The sequence below is a fragment of the Neoarius graeffei genome, chromosome 1, assembly GCF_027579695.1.
Source record: "Neoarius graeffei isolate fNeoGra1 chromosome 1, fNeoGra1.pri, whole genome shotgun sequence".
Classification (NCBI taxonomy): Eukaryota; Metazoa; Chordata; class Actinopteri; order Siluriformes; family Ariidae; genus Neoarius; species Neoarius graeffei.
The window spans coordinates 83,342,999-83,370,006 of NC_083569.1; the positions used below are offsets into that span (position 1 = coordinate 83,342,999).

Sequence of the window (27,008 nt, forward strand, 5' to 3'; positions counted from 1 at the left end):
GCATCCCAACTTTTTTGGAATTGGGGTTGTACATGTTCTTATATTAGCAAACAGGTAGATTTGGGATATTTCACCTCATACAACAAAAATGCTTCAGGAGTATGTCTTCTTTCTGTTCAGATGATGGGATTAAATAAATACCGAGTTGCATCTATTGTAGTAAATCCCTTTGCGATGCTAAACATTCATGCTTTATTCTGTATTCGGGTCATTTGGGAGCTGAACGTAGGCTTCATGGAAGTGACTTCAGCACTACAGACGGTACAGCAAAGAATGACTGGCCTCAGTACACTAGAGAATTTGAAGACAGAAAATGAACAGTGGCTGGGAGCTCCTTTTGGAATTATTTTGATTTCTTTCAATAAATTCTAAATAGGCAAAATGTTTGCAAAAATGATTTTGTTCCTGACTGCACACAAAGTAACAGGTAATTGAAATGAGTATTCTTTTGAATTCAAGTTGTAGATCATGCCAGTAATAAAGTAGAAGAAGAAGAAACTCTGTTTTCGTCCGGGTGCTCTGGTTTCCCTCACAGTCCAAAGACATGCAGGTTAGTCTAATTGGTGGTTCTAAATTGACCGTGAATGTGAGTGTGAATGGTTGTTTGTTTCTATGTGTCAGCCCTGCGATGACCTGGTGACTTGTCCAGGGTGTACCTCGCCTCTTATTCTCTTTTTTTTAGGCACTAAAGCCCCTTGATGACTGCGAGCTGGCCTAGTGGTTAGTGTGTCCGTCTCTTAACTGGGGACATGGCGAGTTCTACTTGTGGTTGGGTCATACCAAAGACCATCATAAAAATGTTACCTACTGCCTTCTGGCAAGGCACGCTGCAATACAGATGCGAGTATGGAGTCAAACTCTCATGGTTACCAGAGGATAAGCCCCCACCCCCCACTGTAGCCCTAGCTACGTAATAGGCAAGAGGCTGAGGGCTATAGAAGCAGAAACTTCTGGAAGACCAGATCCTGGCGCAGGAGGGATTTTGAAAGCCCCTTGATACTAGTTTAAATCACACTGTTTATTTTTAAATACCTAAAGCACATTTATCATATAGAGTTTATAGTATGATATAAATCTGTACTAATTAATTCTCCATCTGTTTAGCTATAGTGTTTGCTCTACATTAACATTGTACTTTCTTACCCAAGCTGTAAGTGTTAAATTCCAGACTCACAAACACTCCCCCCCCCCCCCCCCCAAAAAAAAAAAAATCCTTTGTTTAAACCATATGCGTCAGGCTTGAAGGCATTATATTACTCATGCTGTCACATCATGAGGGTACAGCCAATGACAGAAGCACCTTAACATCATTAGCATCTGAGTACAGAGCAAACTATATTCTGCAGCTCCTTATGTCTCCTCTAATTCTCACCTCACAAACATTTCGCTCTACTGAAGAATGTGCGTGGGCTTATGATATGTGGTTATGATAAATTAGAAGCATAAAATGCAAATACACCCACCAACACAGTCCTGCTCATGCAACACCAAGCACCTCAGCTTCCGACACTCAGAGATCAGGCCATATTTTGCATATTGTGTGCCAAGCATGTGCATTCCTTTCTTTCTTTCTTTCTTTCTTTCTTTCTTTCTTTCTTAAAGACAATTATGAATATACAGGCACATACACACAAACAGTATCTCTATCACTGTTTCTCTCCTGTTCTCTTGTTTCATTTCTGAATGTGATTTGGGATAGTGATATAACAACCCACACATTCAGGAGACATTTTCAAGAGATCAGGATTTTTCTTTTAAGATTATAAGTGGAATAAAATAAAACAACAGGGTGTGCTTTCGTAGGAAATAATTCAATGACTGGGTGGTGTTGATTATTTTCCAACACATCATACTTTTTATCCATAGTTATATTTAACAGTTATTCCACAAAATCAAGTCGTACATGAGCTGATAGCCGATGAGGGGCATAGCATCGAGCCATGCGCAACAAGATTGAGTGGAATAATTCTATCCACATTCACTGGATTTTGGGAAACAGAGCATTTATATTTTTCCATCCATCCATTATCTGTAGCCGCTTATCCAGTACAGAGTCGCAGGCAAGCTGGAGCCTATCCCAACTGACTATGGGCGAGAGGCGGGGTACACCTTGGACAAGTCGCCAGGTCATCTCAGGGCTTCCAAGAAAATAATTTCTATCATTTCTATCTACTTCAAACCTATCAATGGCTGCATGAATTGACTTTAGTGTTGTTGTTTTTTTTTGTAGAAAGTGTCATTTTGCAGTCGTGCCGAGGTATAGAATAGCTTTAGACATCTACAGGTATTTAATTCTTCCTTGGACATTTCAGTTCTGGGCGGCACGGTGGTGTAGTGGTTAGCGCTGTCGCCTCACAGCAAGAAGGTCCGGGTTCGAGCCCCGTGGCCGGCGAGGGCCTTTCTGTGTGGAGTTTGCATGTTCTCCCCGTGCCCGCGTGGGTTTCCTCTGGGTGCTCCGGTTTCCCCCACAGTCCAAAGACATGCAGGTTAGGTTAACTAGTGACTCTAAATTGACCATAGGTGTGAATGTGAGTGTGAATGGTTGTCTGTGTCTATGTGTCAGCCCTGTGATGACCTGGCGACTTGTCCAGGGTGTACCCCGCCTTTCGCCCGTAGTCAGCTGGGATAGGCTCCAGCTTGCCTGCGACCCTGTAGAACAGGATAAAGCGGCTACAGATAATGAGATGAGATGAGATGAGATTTCAGTTCTGTAATTTTCAAACTTCTTTGAGCTTCTGAACCAGTCTAAAAAAAAAAAAATTCAACAAATTTTAATGCTTAAAGATGAAGAATGTAAACAAACCGGCAAAATGACAGTAGCAATTTGTGAAAAATGTGATAATTCTTGAAAAAGAAATAAGATACGTTCTTACCATCAAATATTTTCATTCCATATTTTGTTGCTTTTTTTGTATTTTTTTGTTTTTTTCAAGTAGAGTTTTTATTTCGTCCTCGGTTGGTTCAGCAACATGCTCTGCCATTTTGTTTTTCTCTACTCACGGTATATGAGCTGATATCCTAGTAGTAGAATAGCCAATTAGAGCACGCGACTGCTCATATCCAGTGAATGTGGATATAATAATTAATATTATCGAACATCCACAAAAGAAGTTAGTTCCTGTTATCACTTTTTTTATACCAGTGATAAACAGTCAATCCAGTCCCTCTTTTTTTAACTAATAAGAAAAAAATGCATCTTCTCATGACAGAAAATCCACAAACCACCAAACCCTTTGTCCTGAAGACCTTCCAGTATCACAAAATGAAATGAACAGGCAACACTGGAGACTCCTTTCAAAAATCCTAAATAAATGTCACCTCACAGAAAGCGTCATCATATCGCCACAAGTTTACATGTTTTTAATCTGTTTCTGTGGGGCATCCACCGTACAGGTCCTTGTTTGAGTTGTTACTATAGAAACCTATGATTTGCCTAGTAGCCAGCACTAATCTTCTATAAAATCACGACTATAATAATCATCAATACCTTATAAATATTTAGATTCCAAAAAAATAAGAAGGTATAAATACACTAATACCAAACCTTTCTCATTCTCAGGTACCAGCGTCTCTATGGGAGGTTCCAGTTCTGCAGCCTCCAGAAGTAGGCTCTTGGCCTGGGACAGGAACCTTCTCAACCCCTGAAGCAGCTCCACAGCTGAGCTCCAACTTGGCATCTTCATTTCTTCCTTCTGTTTTAGTAAGAAATCCTGGACCAGAGATCCAAAGGCAGAGCGCCTGTCTCGGGACAGCTCATCAACCAGCCGGGCTACACGCCGCTCAGGAGCAAAAACACACACGAAGGCAGCACTCATGCGGCGTAGGGTGGAGGCAGGGTTGGCGACTGGGAAACGGGTGCCCCGTGTGAGGGGAGGCCACTGCAGGGCTGAGTCTGGCTGTGACTCCTCCTCTTCTAGGCTGCTGAAGGAACTGTTGCTGTCCAGTTCGGCAAGAGAAGGAGCATGACGCCGCTCCAGTGCCAAGCAGAGCCCCTCATCCTGAGGCATGTCCTTAAGCTCTGTCTTTTCCAGCTGTGGGTCTGATGTCTGAAATGGCACACATCAAATGAACAATCTAACAGAAGAACATTACAATGACTGTCAAAGATGTTTTGACTGGGGGAATAAAAATGACTAGGCTTCTGTAAGCATTCTGAAATTCAGGGACAATATTGACCTGAAATGCTGGATCGGTCTCAGCTCAGTGGTTTTCTAATCTCTGTATTGATGCTTTTTTTTTTGTTGTGGATACTTGTGATGTTGAATGATATGACATTCATCATCAGGATCATATACATAACCAAAATCGCACCATCATAAAATCTGTGAGGTTTTAAGAACAAATTTTGATTATAAGCTCATCTGGCCAACAGGCGATGAGCTTATTCCATCATGTGTTGTCCATCATCCGTCCGGCATTGTCCACATTTCATGAAAATCGCTTCTTCTCTCTCTCAGTTCTTCACCGATTTTTATTCTTTTTGGCAGGAAGGTAGGTCTGCCTGAGGTGCATATAGCGTCTACTCAAATTTGCATAAGTGCAATTAATAATGAAGATATGGAGTAATTAAGTCCTAACGAGCAGCTTCCACAAAAATTGCTTCTTCTCCCTCAATTCTTCACTGATTTTGATTCCTTCTGGCAGGAAGGTAGGGATACCTAGGGTGCATATAACTTCTACCCAGAGTTGCTTAATTATAATTATTAATGAAGTTATGGACTAATTAAGCCTTAATGAGCAGTTCAACAAAAATCTCTTCTTCTCGGTCAATTCCTCGCGGTTTTGGATTCTTTCTGGCAAACAGGTAGGTATTCCTAGGATGGATATAGCTTCTATATATAGCTTGTATATAGTTTGTACATAGTGTATATAACTCACAACATTTATTGCACAAGGTGGTCCACTTTAGATCATTCCTTCTGGACTAGACAGGGCCAGAGTGAGCTACGCCGTCATTGATGGTCTCATTCAGAGCATGTCAGTATCTAGCATCAGTTTTCAGTTAATACTCAGAGCTCTGATACCAGTGGTTGGGTATCTACAACTTTTTCCCACCTCAATGTGGATAGGATTGGGTTGTACAGATAGAGTTAAGGGCCTTGCCCAAGGACCCAACAGTGGCAGTCATGGTGGTGCTAGGGCTCAAATGCCTGACCTTCTGTTCAGCAACCAAGCATCTTAACCTTTGAGCTACCACATCCCTCAGAGCCCTGATATCAGTATTATGTTGAAAAAAAAATTGGATTGATGCTTTCCTAATACAGATCCATAGTCAGCTATGCCATTGCAAAAACACTCACATATAGTGGTGCTTGAAAGTTTGTGAACCCTTTAGAATTTTCTATATTTCTAAAACATCATCAGATTTTCACACAAGTCCTAAAAAGCACAACTTTATTCATCACACACTTGTGAAATTTCCTCTCTGCATTTAACCCATCTGAAGCAGTGAACACACACATGAGCAATGAGCACACGCATATACCCAGAGCAGTGGGCAGCCATGCTAACAGCGCCCAGGGAGCAGTTGGGAGTTAGGCGCCTTGCTCAAGGGCATCCCATATTAACCTCCCATATTAACCTAACCACATGTCTTTGGACTGTGGGGGAAACCGGAGCACCCAGAGGAAACCCACACAGACATGGGGAGAACATGCAAACTCCACACAGAAAGGCCCTTGCTGGCCGCTGGGTTCGAACCCAGAACCTTCTTGCTGTGAGGCGACCGTGCTAACCACTATACCACCATGCTGCCTAAAAGTAGATAAAGAGAACCCAGTTAAACAAATGAGACAAAAATATTATACTTGGTCATTTATTTATTGAGGAAAATAACATTCAAATAACAGTACAGAACGGCTTCAACTCTGGGATGTTGGTGGGTTTCCTCACATGAACTGCTTGCTTCAGGTCCTTCCACAACATTTTGACTGGATTAAGGTCAGGACTTTGATTGGCCATTCCAAAACATTAACTTCATTCTTCTTTAACCATTCTTTGGTAGAACGACTTGTGTGCTTAGGGTTGTTGTCTTGCTGCATGACCCACCTTCTCTTGAGATTCAGTTCATGGACAGATGTCCTGACATTTTCCTTTAGAATTCGCTGGTATAATTCACAATCCATTGTTCCATCAATGATAGCAAGCCGTCCTGGCCCAGATGCAGCAAACCAGGCCCAAACCATGATACTACCACCACCATGTTTCACAGATAAGATAAGGTTCTTATGGTGGAATGCAGTGTTTTCCTTTCTCAAAAACATAATGCTTCTCATTTAAATCAAAAAGTTCTATTTTGGTCTCATCCATCCACAAAACATTTTTCCAATAGCCTTCTGGCTTGTCCACATGATCTTTAGCAAACTGCAGATGAGCAGCAATGTTCTTTTTGGAGAGCAGTGGCTTTCTCCTTGCAACCCTGCCATGCACACTATTGTTGTTCAGTGTTCTCCTGATGGTGGACTCATGAACATTAGCCAATGTGAGAGAGGCCTTCAGTTGCTTAGAAGTTACCCTGGGGTCCTTTGTGACCTCATCGACTATTACACGCCTTGCTCTTGGAGTGATCTTTGTTGGTTGACCACTCCTGGGGAGGGTAACAATGGTCTTGAATTTCCTCCATTTGTAGACACTCTGTCTGACTGTAGATTGGTGGAGTACAAACTCTTTAGAGAGGGTTTTGTAACCTTTTCCTGCCTGAAGAGCATCAACAATGCTTTTTCTGAGGTCCTCAGAAATCTCCTTTGTTCATGCCATGATACACTTCCACAAACGTGTTGTGAAGATCAGACTTTGATAGATCCCTGTTCTTTAAATAAAACAGGGTGCCCACTCACACCTGATTGTCATCCCATTGATTGAAAACACCTGAGTAATTTCACCTTCAAATTAACTGCTAATCCTAGAGGTTCACGTACTTTTGCCACTCACAGATATATAATATTGGATCATTTTCCTCAATAAATAAATGACCAAGTATAATATTTTTGTCTCATTTGTTTAACTGGGTTCTCTTTATCTACTTTTAGGACTTGTGTGAAAATCTGATGATGTTTTAGGTCATATTTATGCAGAAATATAGAAAATTTTAAAGGGTTCACAAACTTTCAAGCACCACTGTATCTACAGTACCAGTCAAAAGTTTGGAAATACCTTCTCATTCATAGCTTTTTTGGATTTTGATTATTTTCTACATTGTAGAACAATACTGAAGGTATCAGAACTATGGAATAACGTATGGAATTATGTGGTAAACCAAAAATTGTTAAAAAAACAAAAACAAAGTATGTTTCATATTTTAGATTCTTCAAAGTAGCCACCGTTTACCTTGATGATGCTTTGCACACTATTGGCATTATCTTAACCAACTTCATGAGGTAGTCACCTGAAATCCTTTTCACTCAACAGGCGTGTCTTGTCAAAAGTCAATTAGTGCAATTTCTTGCCTTCTTAATGTGTTTGAGATCAAAGAGTAAATAGTAAATAATAAAAATACAGTAAATAGCCCTACTCCACAATGGTAGTAATCCATATTATGTCAAGAACTGCTCAACTAAGTAAAGAGAAATGACTTAAATTACTTTAAGATATGGAAAGTCTTTTAAATTCATAAAAAAAGAAAAAATATTGAATTAGAAGGTGTGTGTAAACTTTTGACTGGTACTGCATGTGTTCACACATACACACTCACTGGAGGCACCTCTCCCAGCATCTGCTCATCCTCTTCTTCTGAGGTAGGTGCCAGAGCAGCAGTTCTCCTCAGCACGCTCAGGCCCCCTGCCCTCCGTGCCATCCTCTCGTTGCTTCTCAGCACATCCGTGTCGCCCTGGCTCCATTCAGACTCTCCAGGGGTCAGGCAAAATGATGATTCGGTGGACACGCGGACTCGCAGGCTGCGTTTCAATCTGTGGCGTTTGTGTGAAGCCCCTCGACTTGGCTGGGAAGGCTGCAGGAAGAGGGGGTTGATGAAACATGGTGACCGTGGCCTGGATGACCAGTTCACAGACACGGTGGGAGGGCCGTTAGGGGGGCCAGGGGAGGCCTGAGAACTCCAGAACTCTAAGAGGAGCACAAATATCAGATGGTTTATTATGGAGACATCGATAAGTGCGTACTCTGAAAACCAACACATCACATTCTGTTCTATTCTATTCTCCTAAAGCATGTATTATTCTGCTCTTTATGATTTTTTGTGTTCTGTTCTGTTCTACACAGTCATGCTCTATTCCATTCTATTCTATTGTACTGAATGTTATTCTATCTATACTATATGGCTGTATTCAGTTCTGTTCTCTTTTGGTTTTCTTTTGTTCTATTCTATACAATTATTTTCTATACAAACATATTTTACCTTTTTCTATTCTATTCATTCTTCTTTTTAAGTCAATTCAATACTATAGTCATTTTATTGTGTTCTGTTCAATATTTATACAATTTTAATCTATATATGGGCAATTGTTCACCAGAGAGGCCAAAATCATGAAATGATTAAGATTGTCTTAACTTGTCAGTTCAGTGATATTGCTAAAGTATGGAATCCAAGGAAAAATGTACTGAAAACCAGATTTAAAAATCATCCCAATTATAGCAATGTCGCTTTGGAGAAATCTTGGTTTGAATTTTAAGAAATGAAAGTTCATTTTTTTTCTGATGTTATTCTGTTACTGACTTTTCTTTTCTCATAAAAGATTTTGCGTTCAGAGTTAAACATAGCCAATTTTTCTATGCTTTTTTAGGTTCAAAAGATACCCCATACAGTGTGAAATTTTTATTTAATACCATTATCTTGAGCACTGCAACTAAAAACAGTTACCACATTTTGCTGTGAATGTAATTCTGTTACCGAAGAACTACCTATAGTCATATTTTACTCTGTTCTGTTTGTTTATTTTTTTCTATTCTATACATAATTAAGTCTGTTTTGTTTCTATTCTATACAGTATTTTACTCTGTTCTGTTCTATATTTGTTCTATACATCATTATTTTTGCTTCTATTCTCCATCCATTATCCATAACCGCTTATCCTGTGCAGGGTTGCGGGCAAGCTGGAGCCTATCCCAGCTGACTATGGGCGAGAGGCGGGGCACACCCTGGACAAGTCACCAGATCATCGCAGGGCTGACACACAGATACAACCAACCATTCACACTCACATTCACACTTACGGTCAATTTAAACCACCAATTAGCCTAACCTGCATGTCTTTGGACTGTGGGGGAAACCGGAGCACCTGGAGGAAACTCACACAGACACGGGGAGAACATGCAAACTCCACACAGAAAAGCCCATGCCAGCCACTGGGCTCGAACCAAGAACCTTTTTGCTGTGAGGTGACAGTGCTAACCACTACACCACCGTGCCGCCCTGCTATGATTCTATTTTTTTCTAATTATTTTTGTTCACTCTATTCTGTTCAATTCTGTGTTACTTTGTTCTATTCTATTTTGCTCTGTTCTGTTCTGTGTGTGTGTGTGTGTGTGGGTGGGTGGGGGTTAATGGTCTTACCCAAGCCAAGGTGTGAGATACTCTCTAGCTGTGAATGGTTGGTGGCCTGTGCGATAGCTTCAGGAAGCTCAAGTGGGAAAGGCAATACATCCCTCCAGAACAGAAACACAGAAACACACACACACACTTATTGTCTTCCACAATGCAGTGCAATAACTGTAATTATTTTAGAACCTTCCACAGAATATAAATCTTCTGACAGTTTTAACATTAAAAAATACAGTGCTGCTGTCTAACCCATTTTCAGGATCATTAAGTCAAAACCATAAAACATCTGCTGACTTTATACTGTGTTTTAAAAATATGGTATATTTTTCTAGTGAACTAATCGAGCTCTCTCTCTCTCTCTCTCTCTCTCTCTCTCTCTCTGTGTATTACCTGCTAATGCAGTAAAAGGCCACTAATCTGCACAAATCAGGAAAACTCAGGGCTGAGCTCTCCAGAGAGAATGCTGTAGAGAAACAGTGACACAGTGCATCCTTCAAACAAATTAGTGCCATAAATCAGTATAAGCAGAAGCACACATCAGCACAACAGACTACAAAGTGCTTATCCTGTGGCTGTTATAAAAACAATTTTTAAAAGAGAACTTTTTTTGTATAGTTACCAGTGAATAAGCACGTTGGAGTACTTTATAAATCACAAAATCAATTACTAATCATTGAATAATCTTGGAACATTTAATTCCTATGACACACTGCAACTTTTAAACTCTGCACATTGCAAATACGTAAAACAGATGAGAAATTGCTGTGACCACCACCAATGTTCACAAATTACTCATTATTTTCTCCAGAGCTGTGGGCATTACAGGCACCGAGTGACTAATATAGCTAAAGTCTATGTTTAAAATGCGCAAAAATGATCTGGTATGAATCACCCTAAAACAAACTCATTTGTATACATATTATTTGTGATTAATTGATATATTATTACTAGTATCAGAAAATATTTCTCAGCAACAACAGGACAGTGTGACACAAACTGAAAAAGGAAATCTTAGTCTGTTCAGAAGTGTTTATCTCTGCATTTGTGTCAGGGCAAGAACATCAACCTTGGCTTCAGACTTTGGTAAATATAATAAACTGATCAGGCTACAGATGTTGGCTGTGGTGGTCAGTGATGAGCAATAAATGGAAATACCTAATTTCCATAGTTTAAACGTTATACATTCAAATTTATTAGATCTCAAAACATAACATAGTATGAACATATGTGCTTTAGTGTGCTCTGGCATGTTCCCATGAATATGTATGCGTGTATGTTTTGGTGTTATACTCACTGGAATCTTCCTCTCGGATGGGATATTGTGCAACACATACATTGCTCTCCTGAACCCTCACACACAGCACCTTCCTCTGAGTGACTGCACACTTACACACCAGAAAAGTCTGCAGAAAGACACAAAATTTATTATATATACACTGATCAGTGGCGGCATGGTGGTTAGCGCTGTTGCCTCACAGCAAGAAGGTCCGGGTTCAAGCCCCGTGGCCGACGAGGGCCTTTCTGTGTGGAGTTTGCATGTTCTCCCCGTGTTCGCGTGGGTTTCCTCCAGGTGCTCCAGTTTCCCCCACAGTCCAAAGACATGCAGGTTAGGTTAACTGGTGATTCTAAATTGACCGTAGGTGTGAATGAGAGTGTGAATGGTTGTCTGTATCTATGTGTCAGCCCTGTGATGACCTGGCGACTTGTCCAGGGTGTACCCTGCCTTTCGCCCATAGTCAGCTGGGATAGGCTCCAGCTTGCCTGCGACCCTGTAGAACAGGATAAAGCGGCTAGAGATCATGAGATGAGACACTGATCAGCCATAACATTATGACCACTGAGAAGTGAAGTGAATAATCTTGATTATCTCAATTGAATGGCACACTCAGTACGTTTACATGCACGTCCAAATCGAGCTACTGTCGGTAATCGAACAAAGGGTCCCAGCAGGGGTGCCAGAGAAATCCAATCCTACATGCACAAGTGAAATCGGGCTATTGTGCAAGGTGCATTGTGCACCCGAGCCACACGTGGCGCTACATGCCCCATCGTGTTGGTACACTTCCGGTTGTCGTCATGAAGAAGAGCTATAGTGTTGCCAGATACTGCTGACGTATTCCAGCCCAAAACGTTCAAATCCGCTAAAATGCACTTAAAACCCCCCAATCTGGCAACACTGGCAGTTCTGTGTTCAAGCTGTTAGGCTTGCTCTAACAGACTGTATGGCTACAAACTGTCCGGCGCAGACCACTGTTTTGTAAGACAACGTATTTTGCACACTAATATTTTTCTAAAGTCCATTTTTTGCTTACAAAAAAAAATTTTTTTTTGCTTACAATTTAACTTATGTCTTAATAAACACACAAAGTTCAATTGTTTTGTTTTTATTGACATTCTTCAGATGTTGGACATATATTTGTGTGTGTATATACACACACACACACACAAATACAATGACTTGTTTATGTACACAATTCACAGCTATGCAACAGCTGTACAGATGTATTTGGTGATACAGTAAGTGAGCTAAATTTTAACAGTGCAAACAATGCCACAAAAAGAAAAGATTCATGCCGTTGTCATGATTCGTTGTCATGCCGACCGAGGCTGTTGTGTTTCCCTTGTGGTCTCGTCACTCGTCACTTCCGGAAGGGGCAGTGCTGAAGTAAGTAGCTCGAATACGTAGCTCAATAGGGTATACATGCACTAAGTAGCTCGGCAGAAATCACATAATCTAGGTCGTGTAGCTCGATTCTGAGAAATCAAGTTCGGTTCAATTTCAGCCGAATTAAGGTGCATACATGGCATTTTGAACTTCGATTTCAGTCGAGCAACGGCAGAAATTCGATTCTCTCTATGTGCATGTAAACGCACTGACTGTCAGAAACAGGGATACAGTAGGAGTCAATTTCTGTACCCCAAGGGACAATCTACATTAATATACCCTCTAGGGCTCATTTTTGGGCCTCGGGGTAACTATGTGTACCTTTTAAGGGCCAAAAAAGGTACATATATGTTCCCAAGCAGTATATAAAGGGTACAAATCAGTACCTTAAAGGGTACTGCCCCAGTAACAAGCTGTTGTACCCCCAAAGGTACAATAATGTACTTTATATTCTGAGAGTGCACCTGTCAAGGGATGGGATATATTAGGCAGCAAGAGAACAGTCAGCTCTTGAAGTTGATGTGTTAGAAGCAGGAAAAATGGGCAAGGGTAAGGATTTGAGTGACTTCGACAAGGGCCAAATTGTGATGGCCAGATGACTGGGTCTGAGCATCTCCAAAAATGGCAGGTCTTGTGGGGTGTTCCTGGTATGCAGTGGTTAGTACCTACCAAAAGTGGTCCAAGGAAGGACAACCAGTGAACTGGCAACAGGGTCATGGGTGTCGAAGGCTCACTGATTAACATGGGGCATGAAGGATAGCCCCCTCCTAGAACTGCCACCTTATTGTGGTGGAGGGGTTTGTGTGCTTGAATGATCCTAGGAGCTATGTTGTCGGGGGCATTATGCCCCTGTCAGGGTTTCCCAAGGCAGAGAGGTCCTAGGTGACAGGCCAGACCAAGAGCAGTTCACCAAAACCCTTATGGAGAAACCATCAAGGACCATGATGTCGCCCGGTATGGCGCAGCCGGGGCCCCACCCTGGAGCCAGGCCTGGGGTTGGGGCTTGTATGCAAGTGCTTGGTGGCCGGGCCTTTGCCCATGGGGCCTGGCCGGGCTCAGCCCGAAGAGGTGACGTGGGCCCGACCTCCTGTGGGTTCACCACCCACAGAGTTAGCAGTAGGGGACTGGTGCAGTGTGGATTGGGTGGCAGTCGAAGGCAGGGGCCTCGATGACCTGATCCCTGGACACAGCGGCTAGCTGTTGGGACATGGAATGTCACTTCGCTGGGGGGGAAAGAGCCTGAGCTTGTGCGGGAGGTTGAGAGGTACCGGCTAGAGATAGTCGGGCTCACCTCCATGCACAGCTTGGGCTCTGGAACCCAGCTCCTCGAGAGGGGCTGGACTCTCCACTTCTCTGGAGTCGCCCATGGTGAGCGGCGGCGGGCTGGTGTGGGCTTGCTTATAGCTCCCCAGCTCAGCTGCCATGTGCTGGAGTTTATCCCAGTGAACGAGAGGGTCGCCTCTCTGCGCCTTTGGATTGGGGAGAGGGCTCTTGCTGTTGTTTGTGCCTACGGGCCGAATAGCAGTATAGAGTATCTGGCCTTCTTGGAGTCCCTGGGAGAGGTACTGAGGGGCGCTCAGACTGGGGACTCCATTGTGCTACTGGGGGACTTCAATGCTCACATGGGCAACGACAGTGACACCTGGAGGGGCGTGGTTGGGAGGAACGGCCTCCCCGATCTGAACCCGAGTGGTGTTTTGTTATTGGACTTCTGTGCTAGTCATGGTTTGTCCATAACGAACACCATGTTCGAGCATAGGGGTGTCCATAAGTGCACGTGGCACCAGGACACCTTAGGTCGGAGGTCGATGATAGACTTTGTTGTCGTTTCATCTGATCTCCGGCCCTATGTCTTGGACACTCGGGTGAAGAGAGGGGCTGAGCTGTCAACTGATCACCACCTGGTGGTGAGTTGGATCTGCTGGCGGAGGAGGAAGCTGGACAGACCTGGCAGGCCCAAACATATGGTGAGGGTCTGCTGGGAACATCTGGCCGAGCACTCTGTTGGGGAGGTCTTTAACTCCCACCTCTGGGAGAGCTTTTCCCAGCTTCCGAGGGAGGCAGGGGACATTGAGTCTGAGTGGACCATGTTCTCTACCTCCATTGTGGACGCAGCTGTTCGGAGCTGTGGCCGCAAGGTCTCCGGTGCCTGTCGTGGCGGCAATCCCCGAACCCGGTGGTGGACACCGGAAGTAAGGGATGCCGTCAAGCTGAAGAAGGAGTCCTTTCGGGTCATGTTGACCTCCGGGACCCGAGGCAGCTGACGGGTATCGGCAGGCCAGGCGTGCTGCAGCTCGGGCAGTTGCGGAGGCAAAAACTCGGAACTGGGAGGAGTTCGGGGAGGCCATGGAGAAGGACTATCGGTCGGCCTCGAAGAAATTCTGGCAAACCGTCTGGTGCCTCAGGAGGGGGAAGCAGTACTCTGCCAACACTGTTTACAGTGCGGGTGGGGAGCTGTTGACCTTGACTGGGGACATTGTCGGGCGGTGGAAGGAATACTTTGAGGATCTCCTCAATCCCACCATCATGTCTTCCATTGAGGAGACTGAGGCTGATGACTCAGAGGTAGACTCGTCCATTACCCAAGCCGAAGTCACTGAGGTGGTTTGCAAGCTCCTCGGTGGCAAGGCACCGGGGGTGGATGAGATCCGCCCTGAGTATCTCAAGTCTCTGGATGTTGTGGGACTGTCTTGGTTGACACGCCTCTGCAACATCGCATGGCGGTTGGGGACAGTGCCTCTGGAGTGGCAGACTAGGGTGGTGGTCCCTCTTTTTAAGAAAGGGGACCGGAGAGTGTGCTCCAATTATAGGGGAATCACACTTCTCAGCCTCCCGGGGAAAGTTTACTCTAGGGTACTGGAGAGGAGAATTTGACCAATAGTCGAACCTCGGATCCAGGAGGAACAATGCGGTTTTCGTCTTGGTCGCGGAACACTGGACCAGCTCGATACCCTTCATAGGGTGCTCGAGGGTTCATGGGAGTTTGCCCAACCAGTCCACATGTGCTTTGTGGATCTGGAGAAGGCATTCGACCGTGTCCCCCGTGGTATTCTGTGGGGGGTGCTTCGGGAGTATGGGGTTCGGGGCTCTTTGCTAAGGGCTGTCCGGTCCCTGTACGAACGGAGCAGGAGTCTGGTTCGCATTGCCGGCAGTAAGTCAGACCTGTTCCCAGTGCATGTTGGACTCCGGCAGGGCTGCCCTTTGTCACCGGTTCTGTTCATAATTTTTATGGACAGAATTTCTAGGCGCAGCCAGGGGCCGGAAGGAATCCTGTTTGGGAACCACAGGATTTCATCTCTGCTTTTTGCGGATGATGTTGTCCTGTTGGCTTCTTCAAACCAGGACCTCCAGCATACACTGGGGTGGTTTGCAGTCGAGTGTGAAGCGGCTGGGATGAGAATCAGCACCTCCAAGTCCGAGGCCATGGTTCTCGACCGGAAAAGGGTGGCTTGCCCTCTCCAGGTTGGTGGAGAAGTCCTGCCTCAAGTGGAAGAGTTTAAGTATCTCGGGATCTTGTTCACGAGTGAGGGAAGGATGGAGCGTGAGATCGACAGGCGGATCGGTGCAGCCTCCGCAGTGATGCAGTCGCTTTACCGGTCCGTCGTGGTGAAGAAGGAGCTGAGCCAAAAGGCGAAGCTCTCAATTTACCGGTCGATCTATGTTCCGACTCTCACCTATGGTCATGAGCTTTGGGTAATGACCAAAAGAACAACATCGCGGATACAAGCGGCCGAAATGAGTTTCCTTCGCAGGGTGGCTGGGCGCTCCCTCAGAGATAGGGTGAGAAGCACAGTCACTCAGGAGGAGCTCGGAGTAGAGCCGCTGCTCCTCCACATCGAGAGGAACCAGCTGAGGTGGCTCGGGCATCTTTTTCGGATGCCTCCTGGACGCCTCCCTGGGGAGGTGTTCCAGGCATGTCCCCCCAGGAGGAGGCCCCGGGGAAGACCCAGGACACGCTGGAGGGACTATGTCTCTCGGCTGGCCTGGGAATGCCTCGGTGTTCTTCCCGAGGAGCTGACCGAGGTGTCTGGGGAGAGGGAAGTTTGGGCTTCCATGCTTAGACTGCTGCCTCCGCGACCCGGTCCCAGATAAAGCGGAAGAAGACGAGACGAGATGAAAGATAGCCCATGTGGTCCAATCCCACAGAAGAGCTACTGCAGCACAAACTGCTGAAAAAGTTCACGCTGGCTAAAACAGAAAAGGTGCCTTGTGCTTGCCCATTTTTCCTGCTTCCAGCACATCAACTTCAAGAACCGACTGTTCTCTTGCTGCCTAATATATCCCACTCTTTGACAGGTGCCACTGTTATATATATTATGGCATGCCGTTCAGGAAATTAATCGTTGAATATATGGAATGAAACCCTGAATATATGGAATGAAACCCTGAATGTATTGAATGAAACCCTGAATATATGGAATGAAACTTTGTATTCTGCCCCCGCTCCCACAGCTCAGCAGATAGACAACAGGTCCCAAGAAAAACTCTGACTCAGAGCAGAGTATTAGAGTATATTGAGAAACGCTGTAAAACTCGACAAACAAAATTTACAAATTAGTTTTATATACAGAAAATACCGTTATACAAATATGCGTTAGCTTCCGGATAATGTTAATGGCAAAATTAATGTATATGCTAATGCTAACATTCGCTGCGATCGGCGAATGCACAAGCATAGATTTAGACTTAGACAGACTTTAATGATCCACGAGGGAAATGACTGTCACCGTAGCTTCATTGCACATAAAAGAAGTAAACACTAATAAAACCACAAGCATTCGCCAGAGTGTTAACAATGTCTTTATTGTTTAAAATAGCCGCAACCAAATCCCAAGCCGACTGATTCATTTTTGCTGCAGGACGGCGGCAGTGCCTTCATGACGTCAGCCAAGTTTCATTCAATATATTCAGAGTTTCATTCAATATATTTGGGGATTCATTCCATATATTCAAAGTTTCATTTCATATATTCAGGGTTTCATTCCATATATTCAGGGTTTCATTCCATATATTCAAAGTTTAATTCAATATATTCAGGGTTTCATTCCATATATTCAAAGTTTCATTCAATATATTCGGGGATTCATTCCATACATTCAAAGTTTCATTCCATATATTCAGGGTTTCATTCCATATATTCAAAGTTTCATTCCATATATTCAGGGTTTCATTCCATATATCCAAAGTTTCATTCCATATATTCAGGGTTTCATTCCATATATTCAAAGTTTCATTCCATATATTCAGGGTTTCATTCCATATATTAAAAGTTTCATTCAATATATTCGGGGATTCATTCCATACATTCAAAGTTTCATTCCATATATTCGGGGTTTCATTCCATATATTCAAAGTTTCATTCCATATATTCAGGGTTTCATTCCATATATTCAAAGTTTCATTCCATATATTCAGGGTTTCATTCCATATATTCAAAGTTTCATTCCATATATTCAGGGTTTCATTGCATATATTCAAAGTTTCATTCAATATATTCGGGGATTCATTCCATATATTCAGGGTTTCATTCCATATATTCAAAGTTTCATTCCATATATTCAGGGTTTCATTCCATATATTCAGGGTTGGGCGGCACGGTGGTGTAGTGGTTAGCGCTGTCACCTCACAGCAAGAAGGTCCGGGTTCGAGCCCGTGGCCGGCGAGGGCCTTTCTGTGCGGAGTTTGCATGTTCTCCCCGTGTCCGCGTGGGTTTCCTCCGGGTGCTCCGGTTTCCCCCACAGTCCAAAGACATGCAGGTTAGGTTAACTGGTGACTCTAATGGCCCTTTTCCACTACCCTTTTTCAGCTCACTTCAGCTCGCTTCAGCTCACTTCAGCCCAACACGGCTCGCGTTTCGACTACCAAAAACCAGCACGACTCAGCTCGCTTCAGCCCTGCTTAGCCCCTAAAACTCGCACCGTTTTGGAGTAGGGCTGAAGCGAGCCAAACCGAGCTGAGTGAGGCTGGGGGCGTGAGCAGACACTCCCCTGTGCACTGATTGGTGAGGAGGAGTGTCCTCACATGCCCACACACGCCCCGCGAGCGCGCTGGGATCTGTAAACACCGCAAACCCGGAAGGAGAAGAATTACGAATTACGAGAATTTCTGAAGCCTTATGCGCCTCGCCTCATCTATACGCTCTTGCCAGTATCTGTCCGCGTTGTAGGTGACAACAAGCCACAGCACCAAGACCAGCAACACTAACGACTCCATGTCCTCCATGTTTATTGTTTATTATTCGGGTTGTGAGACTACCGCTTAAAAGATCACTGATGTCACTGTTTGCGCTGCTTAACGACATCACGTGACGTCCACCCACTTTCGCTAACTCCACCCAATGTGTCCACCCACTTCCAGCCAGCAAGGTTCAGCGCGGTGGTAGTCGAAATGCAACTCCAACAGCCCCGCTCAGCCCGACTCAGCACGGCACGGCTCAGCCCGACTCAGCCGCGTTTGTAGTGGAAAAGCGGCATAAATTGACCGTAGGTGTGAATGTGAGTGTGAATGGTTGTCTGTGTCTATGTGTCAGCCCTGTGATGACCTGGCGACTTGTCCAGGGTGTACCCCGCCTTTCGCCCGTAGTCAGCTTGCCTGCGACCCTGTAGAACAGGATAAAGCAGCTAGAGATAATGAGATGAGATATTCAGGGTTTCATTCCATATATTCAAAGTTTCATTCCATATGTTCAAAGTTTCATTCCATATATTCAAAGTTTAATTCAATATATTCAGGGTTTCATTCCATATATTCAAAGTTTCATTCCATATATTCAGGGTTTCATTCCATATATTCAAAGTTTAATTCAATATATTCAGGGTTTCATTCCATATATTCAAAGTTTCATTCCATATATTCAGGGTTTCATTCCATATATTCAAAGTTTCATTCCATATATTCAGGGATTCATTCCATATATTCAAAGTTTCATTCAATATATTCAGGGTTTTATTCCATATATTCAAAATTTCATTCCATATATTCAGGGTTTCATTCCATATATTCAAAGTTTCATTCAATATATTCAGGGTTTTATTTCATATATTCAAAATTTCATTCAATATATTCAGGGTTTCATTCCATATATTCAAAGTTTCATTCCATATATTCAGGGTTTCATTCCATATATTCAAAGTTTCATTCAATATATTCAGGGATTCATTCCATATATTCAGGGTTTCATTCCATATATTCAAAGTTTCATTCCATATATTCAGGGTTTCATTCCATATATTCAAAGTTTCATTCCATATATTCAGTGTTTCATTCCATATATTCAAAGTTTCATTCCATATATTCAGGGTTTCATTCCATATATTCGGGGTTTCATTCCATATATTCGGGGTTTCATTCCATATATTCAAAGTTTCATTCCATATATTCGGGGTTTCATTCCATATATTCAAAGTTTCATTCCATATATTCGGGGTTTCATTCCATATATTCACAGTTTCATTCCATATATTCGGGGTTTCATTCCATATATTCAAAGTTTCATTCCATATATTCGGGGTTTCATTCCATATATTCAAAGTTTCATTCCATATATTCGGGGTTTCATTCCATATATTCGGGGTTTCATTCAATATATTCGGGGTTTCATTCCATATATTCAAAGTTTCATTCAATATATTCGGGGTTTCAATCCATATATTCAGAGTTTCATTCAATATATTAGGGGTTTCATTCCATATATTCAAAGTTTCATTCCATATATTCGGGGTTTCATTCCATATATTCAGGGTTTCATTCCATATATTCAAAGTTTCATTCAATATATTGAGGGTTTCATTCCATATATTCAAAGTTTCATTCCATATATTCGGGGTTTCATTCCATATATTCAAAGTTTCATTCCATATATTCAGGGTTTCATTCAATATATTCAAAGATTAATTTCCTGAATGGCATTTCCTGATTTTTATATATATCAGACTTAGAGAGGATTTTATTTCCTTTGGTTTCTAGGTAAAGTCCAATTTGTAATGTTTCTGGAGCTGGATTAATCATTAAATGATAACTGATATCAGAGGTTCTTAAACATTTTTCAGCCTGATACCTCTTTAACTATAAAATAAATACCATGGACCTCCACAGCACAAATTTATTTTATGAATCTTATCCAAACATCTAATATTTGGCTTATGTGTACATACAGTATGTGCAATACTATTTTGGCTAGATTTTATGAGCAAGAGAGCTTTTTAGTCATGAACTTTCTAAAGATATCCTCATGTTAAGGTCCAAGCTAACATTATTTATAGCTACTTGTTTCTGGAGGTTTGGATTGAACAAATTCAATTCAAGTGCACAGACAAATAGTCTAATAACTATAGGAACTCAAACATAAATGGAACAGATTTGATAATTGTGGGTTAGGTTTTCATGACTAACATAATAATAATAATAATAATATTATTATTATTATTATTATTATCATCATCATCATCAAGACCCCCTATATCCCCCTATCACAGACCCCTGGAAGATCTTAGACCCACTGTGTTACACAACTCTAATCTTCAAAACTGCAATTTTAAACATTTTAGCTTCTGAGTTCTTGTTTCAGATTTTACTTACATTTTTTTCTGGGCGAGAAATGATCTGCTAAGCATTTCCCTTTTTAAAGATGAGTTTCATATATACGGTAATTTGCATTTGAAGCATGTATAATTTGCATTTGAAAGAAACTCAGGAAGAATCCATAAGATGGGGTGGGATTTGTTTGTCATGAAGGAGAAGGCTCGTCAATGTTTCAATTATTCAATTCACTTGAAATAATTCGAGTTGCAGGAAGCATGGCTTTAAAATGATAAACTACTCCATAGTTTAACACAGGCTTTTCTTTTTCCTGCTCCCCACTCATCTGATTTAACTCATCAGTTCATGAACAAGGCTGGACTTGGTTGAACTGGGTAAATTACAGGGGGGAAATAAACACCAAAATGTGTAGAGCAGTTTTATGCAGCTGAAAACTTTCTTCAGATAATATCCCTTTTCTTTTTCTAACCCTTAAAGTTTTTTGTTACTTTGGGTTACATACTGGTGAGTTCCTTGATCTTGGGTATTAGACATTCATGTACACGTATACATACATAGGTACAGTATACAGTACTGTGCAAAAATAGTCTTAGGCACCCGATTTTCTTTAGTACAAACTTGGTTATAGATTTTTATTTTATGACTTCTACATTAGGGGCGGCACGGTGGTGTAGTGGTTAGCGCTGTTGCCTCACAGCAAGAAGGTCCGAGTTCGAGCCCCGTGGCCGGCGAGGGCCTTTCTGTGCGGAGTTTGCATGTTCTCCCCGTGTCCGCGTGGGTTTCCTCCGGGTGCTCCGGTTTCCCCCACAGTCCAAAGACATGCAGGTTAGGTTAACTGGTGACTCTAAATTGACCGTAGGTGTGAATGTGAATGGTTGTCTGTGTCTATGTGTCAGCCCTGTGATGACCTGGCGACTTGTCCAGGGTGTACCCCGCCTTTCGCCCGTAGTCAGCTGGGATAGGCTCCAGCTTGCCTGCGACCCTGTAGAACAGGATAAAGCGGCTACAGATAATGAGATGAGACTTCTACATTATTGGTTTAGTACAAAAACATTTTAGATTTCCAAACATTATCTTTACAGTACAAAATTAAATGTTACAGAAAAATGTTTGTGTGCCAGTAAAGAAAGCAGCGCATTACGTAAGAGACTTTTCAGACAAAACATAATGAAGGCTGCTGGGTTTTGCTGCAAAAATAAGAAGTGAGTGTGACAGTCAAAGTATCCAGAAGAACTGTGGCTGGTTTTGCAAGTTGCTCAGTAAAACCTACAGCTCATTTCCTTATAAAACTGCACTCATTGTACCTGAGACTACTGTTAGTTTAATGTAAAGGGTCATCACACCAAATATTGTTTTTGATTAATTTATTACTGTTTGCTGCTCTTTATAGTATTTATTAAATGTAAAAACATTTAATTTCATTATTTTTGATGGTATCTTTGCTCTACAGCATTTCTTTGCATGCTCCTAAGACTTTTACACAGTACTATACATACATACATACAATTAAAAAAAAAAAAAAATAATAATAATAATAATAAACCCTCCAAGACCAGGATTGAGAAACACTAAAATGTCATTTTCTCTGTTTGAAACAGTATCTGTTTCCACAGTTTATCCACAGATTATATAACCCAGTGATTTTTACCTATGTCAACATTTACTTCTTTATCACACAGGAAACACCTTGTGAAAGTAAACACCTTGTGTGCCAGCCACTGCTCGGTGTTACTTATTAGCTGATAAATAAGGATTCCTGCACCATGTTTTCCTCCCAGCATCTGACAGAATTTTTAGGATCATGTACTGGTTAGTGAGAGTAGACTGGATGATTATTGGCCACACGTAATGATGTAATCATCTCACCCCAACTATCTCTCTCTGCAGGATGCAGAGGGCGGAGTCAGGGTTGATTGACAGCTGGAGCCATATGGAGTGTGTGAGGAGAAGGCGGTCCAAAACGCTCAGGCTCCTCTGAAGACAGTCATCCATCTAAAGTGGAGAAAAAAGGAGTTAAAACACTTACACATAGAGTTACTGACCTGTGATTCACAGGCAGAACACACATCACGAACCTAGTGGATATTCATGGAACAGAATAAATTAGGGGAAGATTATAGGAATATTCCAGCATTTTCTATCCTAATATCTATCTACCACATTTGTAGTATATGATACTGAACTTGTACTGAACACACACACACACACACACACTAAACCATTATACTCAAAACTTACAGCAGAAGGAAAAGAGCAGTTGTTGAATTTTATAAAAGGTTCAAGTTGGGCAAAAGAGTCTCAGTTTTGGCTTCATCATAATTGAATACCATACATTTTTAGCAAAATGTAAGGAAATAAATCTACAGAGCCTTGTGTAGGTATTCACCCCCTTGAACTTTGTCGTGCCAATTCAATCCGAATCATATTTAATTGTGATTATGTCATGAATCTACACAAAATTGTCCATAATATTGAAGTGGAGAAAAAGAGAAATCTATATAATTTGCCAAAAAACATTCACAAATAAAACACACAAATTGATTTCACAAGTGTTCACCCCCATTGTTGTTAAACCCCTAAATTAGTTCTGGTGCAATCAGTTGCCAACCAGTCTTATAATAAGATGAATGGATTTCACTTGTGTGTGATTAATGTTTACATGTTCTCAACAGAGCTACACCTGCTCCTGTTACAGAGCAGGTGTAGCTCTGTTGAGAACATTGAGAACGTGGATATCCACGCAAACAGCATCATGAAACCCAAGAGGCTGGACAAAGTTCTGAAAAAGTATCAATCAGGATTTGGCTGTTAAAAATATCCCCAAATCTGAACATCCTGCAAAGCACTATTAAACCCATTATTTAAAGTAAGAAAAGATATGGTACAACTGTGACTAATGAAGAGGAGGCCGTCAACCAAAAGTCTGTGACCAGGTAAAGAGGGCATTAGAGAAAAGGTATCTCTCAACATGATGCTACCACCACCATGCTTCACTGTTGGGATGGTGTTCTCAGGATGATGAGCAGTGTTGGATTTTTGGAAAAGTCAAGAGGGTGAATATTTATGTGAACCACTCTCATTTTACTATGTTACTTCAGTGTTGAACAGTTGAATAAATTTTAGTAAGAACAACTTTATTTTTCCCCTCATTCGTGTCTAATCCCACCACCTTTGCTGTTACAGTGTAATGACTGCAGTATGGATTTGATATACTAAATTTAATATAGTTGCGTGTTTCATTTCAGGAACTGCTCCTAGACTTCCATTATATGTAAGGTTTGATTAAATGAGTTTTCTGTTCTTAGGTATCTCAGCTCAGGGAACGTGTTAAAATTGTTCTCCCTGCTGCTAAAGATGGACTAGAAAAAAATTAGACTGAGTAATCCTGAAATATTCCTTTAAAATGGAGTTTAAGATATTTTTGAAACTTGTTAAAGTTTTACTTCAGGGACTATGTCTGGATGTGTCGTGTCACATTATGTTTTTTTGCCCCACTGAGGAAAAAACAATGGCTAGTTGGGAACAATCACCTTGTCATGATGTCATTCCAGGTTCATGATGACACTCACACACAGTCACTGGTGATGACCAAACACTTTCTTGTCTCTCTCTGTCTGTCTGTCTGTCTCTCTCTCTGTCTCTCTCTCTCTCTCTCTGTATCAACAGTGTGACACTGTGTGGGCAGTGCAGAGAGAGCTTGAGTGTGGCGGCAGATGGTTCCCATGGCAACAGGTGCCTACACATGATGACAGGCATTCCCACTCAGTCTTAGACACCTACTCTACCAAAACACACACACACACACACACACTCTAACACATACACTAACGCCTCATCAAAAAAGACTGGAAAAACTTGGCACAGCATAGAGGGTTATTCTCTCTCTCTGGTTAGTTTTAACAGAGTTTTTCTTCTCATCATAACTCCTATAATGCACTTCAGGTTATTTTTATAGATCATGTTTTTTGAAGCGTGGTCGGCTGTTGCTCCCTCTGCCCACCTTACATAACAGAACAGCATGCACAGCAATGAAGGGAGGGCAGTAAAGTCACAATGGTAACTACACAACCAGTGGAGGAAGCAAAGCTTTTTTTTAATTAGACTCTATTAATAGAGTTATTATTATTATATTCTGATCATTTTTTCCCCACTGTCCTCTTAATATCAGCAAGTAAGTTCCAATACTTCTGGTGAGAAAAGGCCACAAAATCATATCAATCCATCCATCCACCTAGTTGTCACAGTCTGGTCCAGTCCATCCATGCCTGAGTTTGTGGGACTTCCATGCCAGCTCCAGGCCGTATCCAGGACAGGAATTCAGTCCTGCCTTGCTGAAGGCCATTTCCTGAAGCGGCACTCCCACACCTGCTACCACTCCTCTCCCATCAGCCAGGGCTTTTTAAGAACTGTTTGGAGCTACTCCATTTGCCAGACTGTCTCTTGTAGACTTTCCTTGCCTCGCTACAGCTCATTGGTATCATGTTTTCTTGATTCCCCCTGCCTGAATTTCTCCTTGTTTTTGTCAAGTTTTTCTGTCCAGTTTTTTGTCCCTGTTTTTGCCTGCCTGTTCTTTTGGATTGTATCTTTTGCTACATCTGCTTGGATTTCCCTTGTCCCTGTGTTCATCAGTTTTTGTGAAGGTTTTTCTGTCCTGTTTTTATCCCTGATCGTGTCTACCTGCTCCTCTGTGTTTTTGGCCTCCTGGCCGGTTTTTTGACTACCGATTTTTGCCTGAGCCCTACTGTACCTTTTGCCTTTCTGCCATCTACTTCATTAAAGAAGTTCTCTTTACACTGCCTATTTTCTGAGTCTGCTCTTGGGTCCTCACTTCACCTCAGCTCGCCATTTGTGACACTAGTATCTATCCATCCACTCCAGAATTATTGGCACTATTCATGAAAATGAGCAAAAGTCAATATAAAGAGCATCAATATAAGTAAATATATTGTGCCTTATTTTAGTTAAATGTGTATATATTTTAAATATAAAAGGCATTTTATTTTTGTAAGGCTTATTAAATAGTGAAAAACTTCTACGCTAAATTGCCCCAGCATGGAAGTGCTGATCGTGTGTGTAGTGCCCTGCAATAGACTGGCGTCCCATCCATGGTGTGTTCTTGCTCAGTGTTCCCAGGATAGACTCTGGATCCACTACATCATTCACTAACGAAGAGTCTTCTTCCCCAATTCTGTGTGGCGTCAGTGTGGATAGGTTGAGCCAACAGGGTTAAGGGCATTGGCCAAGAGCCCAACAGTGGCAACCATCCAATCAATAACCCAGAGCCTTAACCTGCTGAGCCCCCAGTGCCCCTAAAGCACTTACTGAAGATTAAATGGATGAATTAATGAAACACTAGCTTCAAAATTACTGGCACTCGTACAGTTACACTAGGCTTAAGCATCTCCTTAAGAAAATAATAGCACTGAGATGCTTTGTGTCATGTCTAATAAGGCTGGAGACACTTGCTATATCAATTTATATTCTTAGATTTTGTTTTTTGACCACAGTCTTTCAGTACACTTCAAATCCAGAAACTGAGCTGGCCATAAAAAATACTGATTTATGATTTTCACAATAGTACCAAGATCACTGAGGCAAAAGACCCTCAAAGCACTGATTCAGCACCAAATATTTGTAGTGTATATGATATCTTTTCCTTTCTTTTTTGCCAAAACAGCTGAAATATAGTATACATATTTAAAATTAAATTTTGGTCTTAATTAACTACAACAAAACTTCAAAGGTTCATGTGTCAGACTGCAGGCACTTATGGATGCAGGAGCAGGGGAAAGTGGGTGTGGCGCAAACTGCAGCTGTAGCTAAATTGTGAGGCAGAAATCATAGTCAGGAATCAGGCAGAGATCGATCGATCAGTAAACAGGGCAATGCAGGAGAGACGAGGAAACAAGGTTGAAAACTAATGAAAACAGTGGTCTTTAACAGGAAAACAAACGGTTCGGTATAGTCAGGTGCAGGACACAGAACAATACTTTGCGAGGTGTTTGTTACTGCTGAGCTTATTTAGGGAAGGTGATTACGGGATAATTGGAGACAGGTGATGTAGTTAGAACTCTGGTGATGGGGGGCGCTGTGTATCATGGGAAGTGTAGATCGGAGTAGGGGTCGACTGATAATCGGCCTGGCCGATATATCGGGCTGATATTCTGCATTTTTAGGGTTATCGGTATCGGCCATAATTTCCACCGATATGCCAATAACATGCCTTTTTGCAGCCATTTCGTTCCTAACGCGACCGTCACTGCACGTCCTTTCCTGCACTCGCCTCTCTGAGTTCAAGAACATGGTCCCGTC

General features: G+C 42.2%; 1 protein-coding gene across 1 annotated transcript in view; it reads right to left on the bottom strand.

Moving 5' to 3' along the window:
* Positions 1–27,008, bottom strand: part of rin1b (Ras and Rab interactor 1b) — a 54,903-nt gene that overhangs the window by 10,108 nt on the left and 17,787 nt on the right. The window contains exons 2-7 of the mRNA XM_060925379.1: positions 22,563–22,688; positions 10,788–10,896; positions 9,884–9,956; positions 9,506–9,597; positions 7,691–8,058; positions 3,545–4,046 (exon numbers count right to left, since the gene is read on the bottom strand). Coding sequence (XP_060781362.1) covers positions 3,545–4,046; positions 7,691–8,058; positions 9,506–9,597; positions 9,884–9,956; positions 10,788–10,896; positions 22,563–22,688 — 1,270 coding nt within the window. The remainder of the gene's footprint in view (positions 1–3,544; positions 4,047–7,690; positions 8,059–9,505; positions 9,598–9,883; positions 9,957–10,787; positions 10,897–22,562; positions 22,689–27,008) is intronic.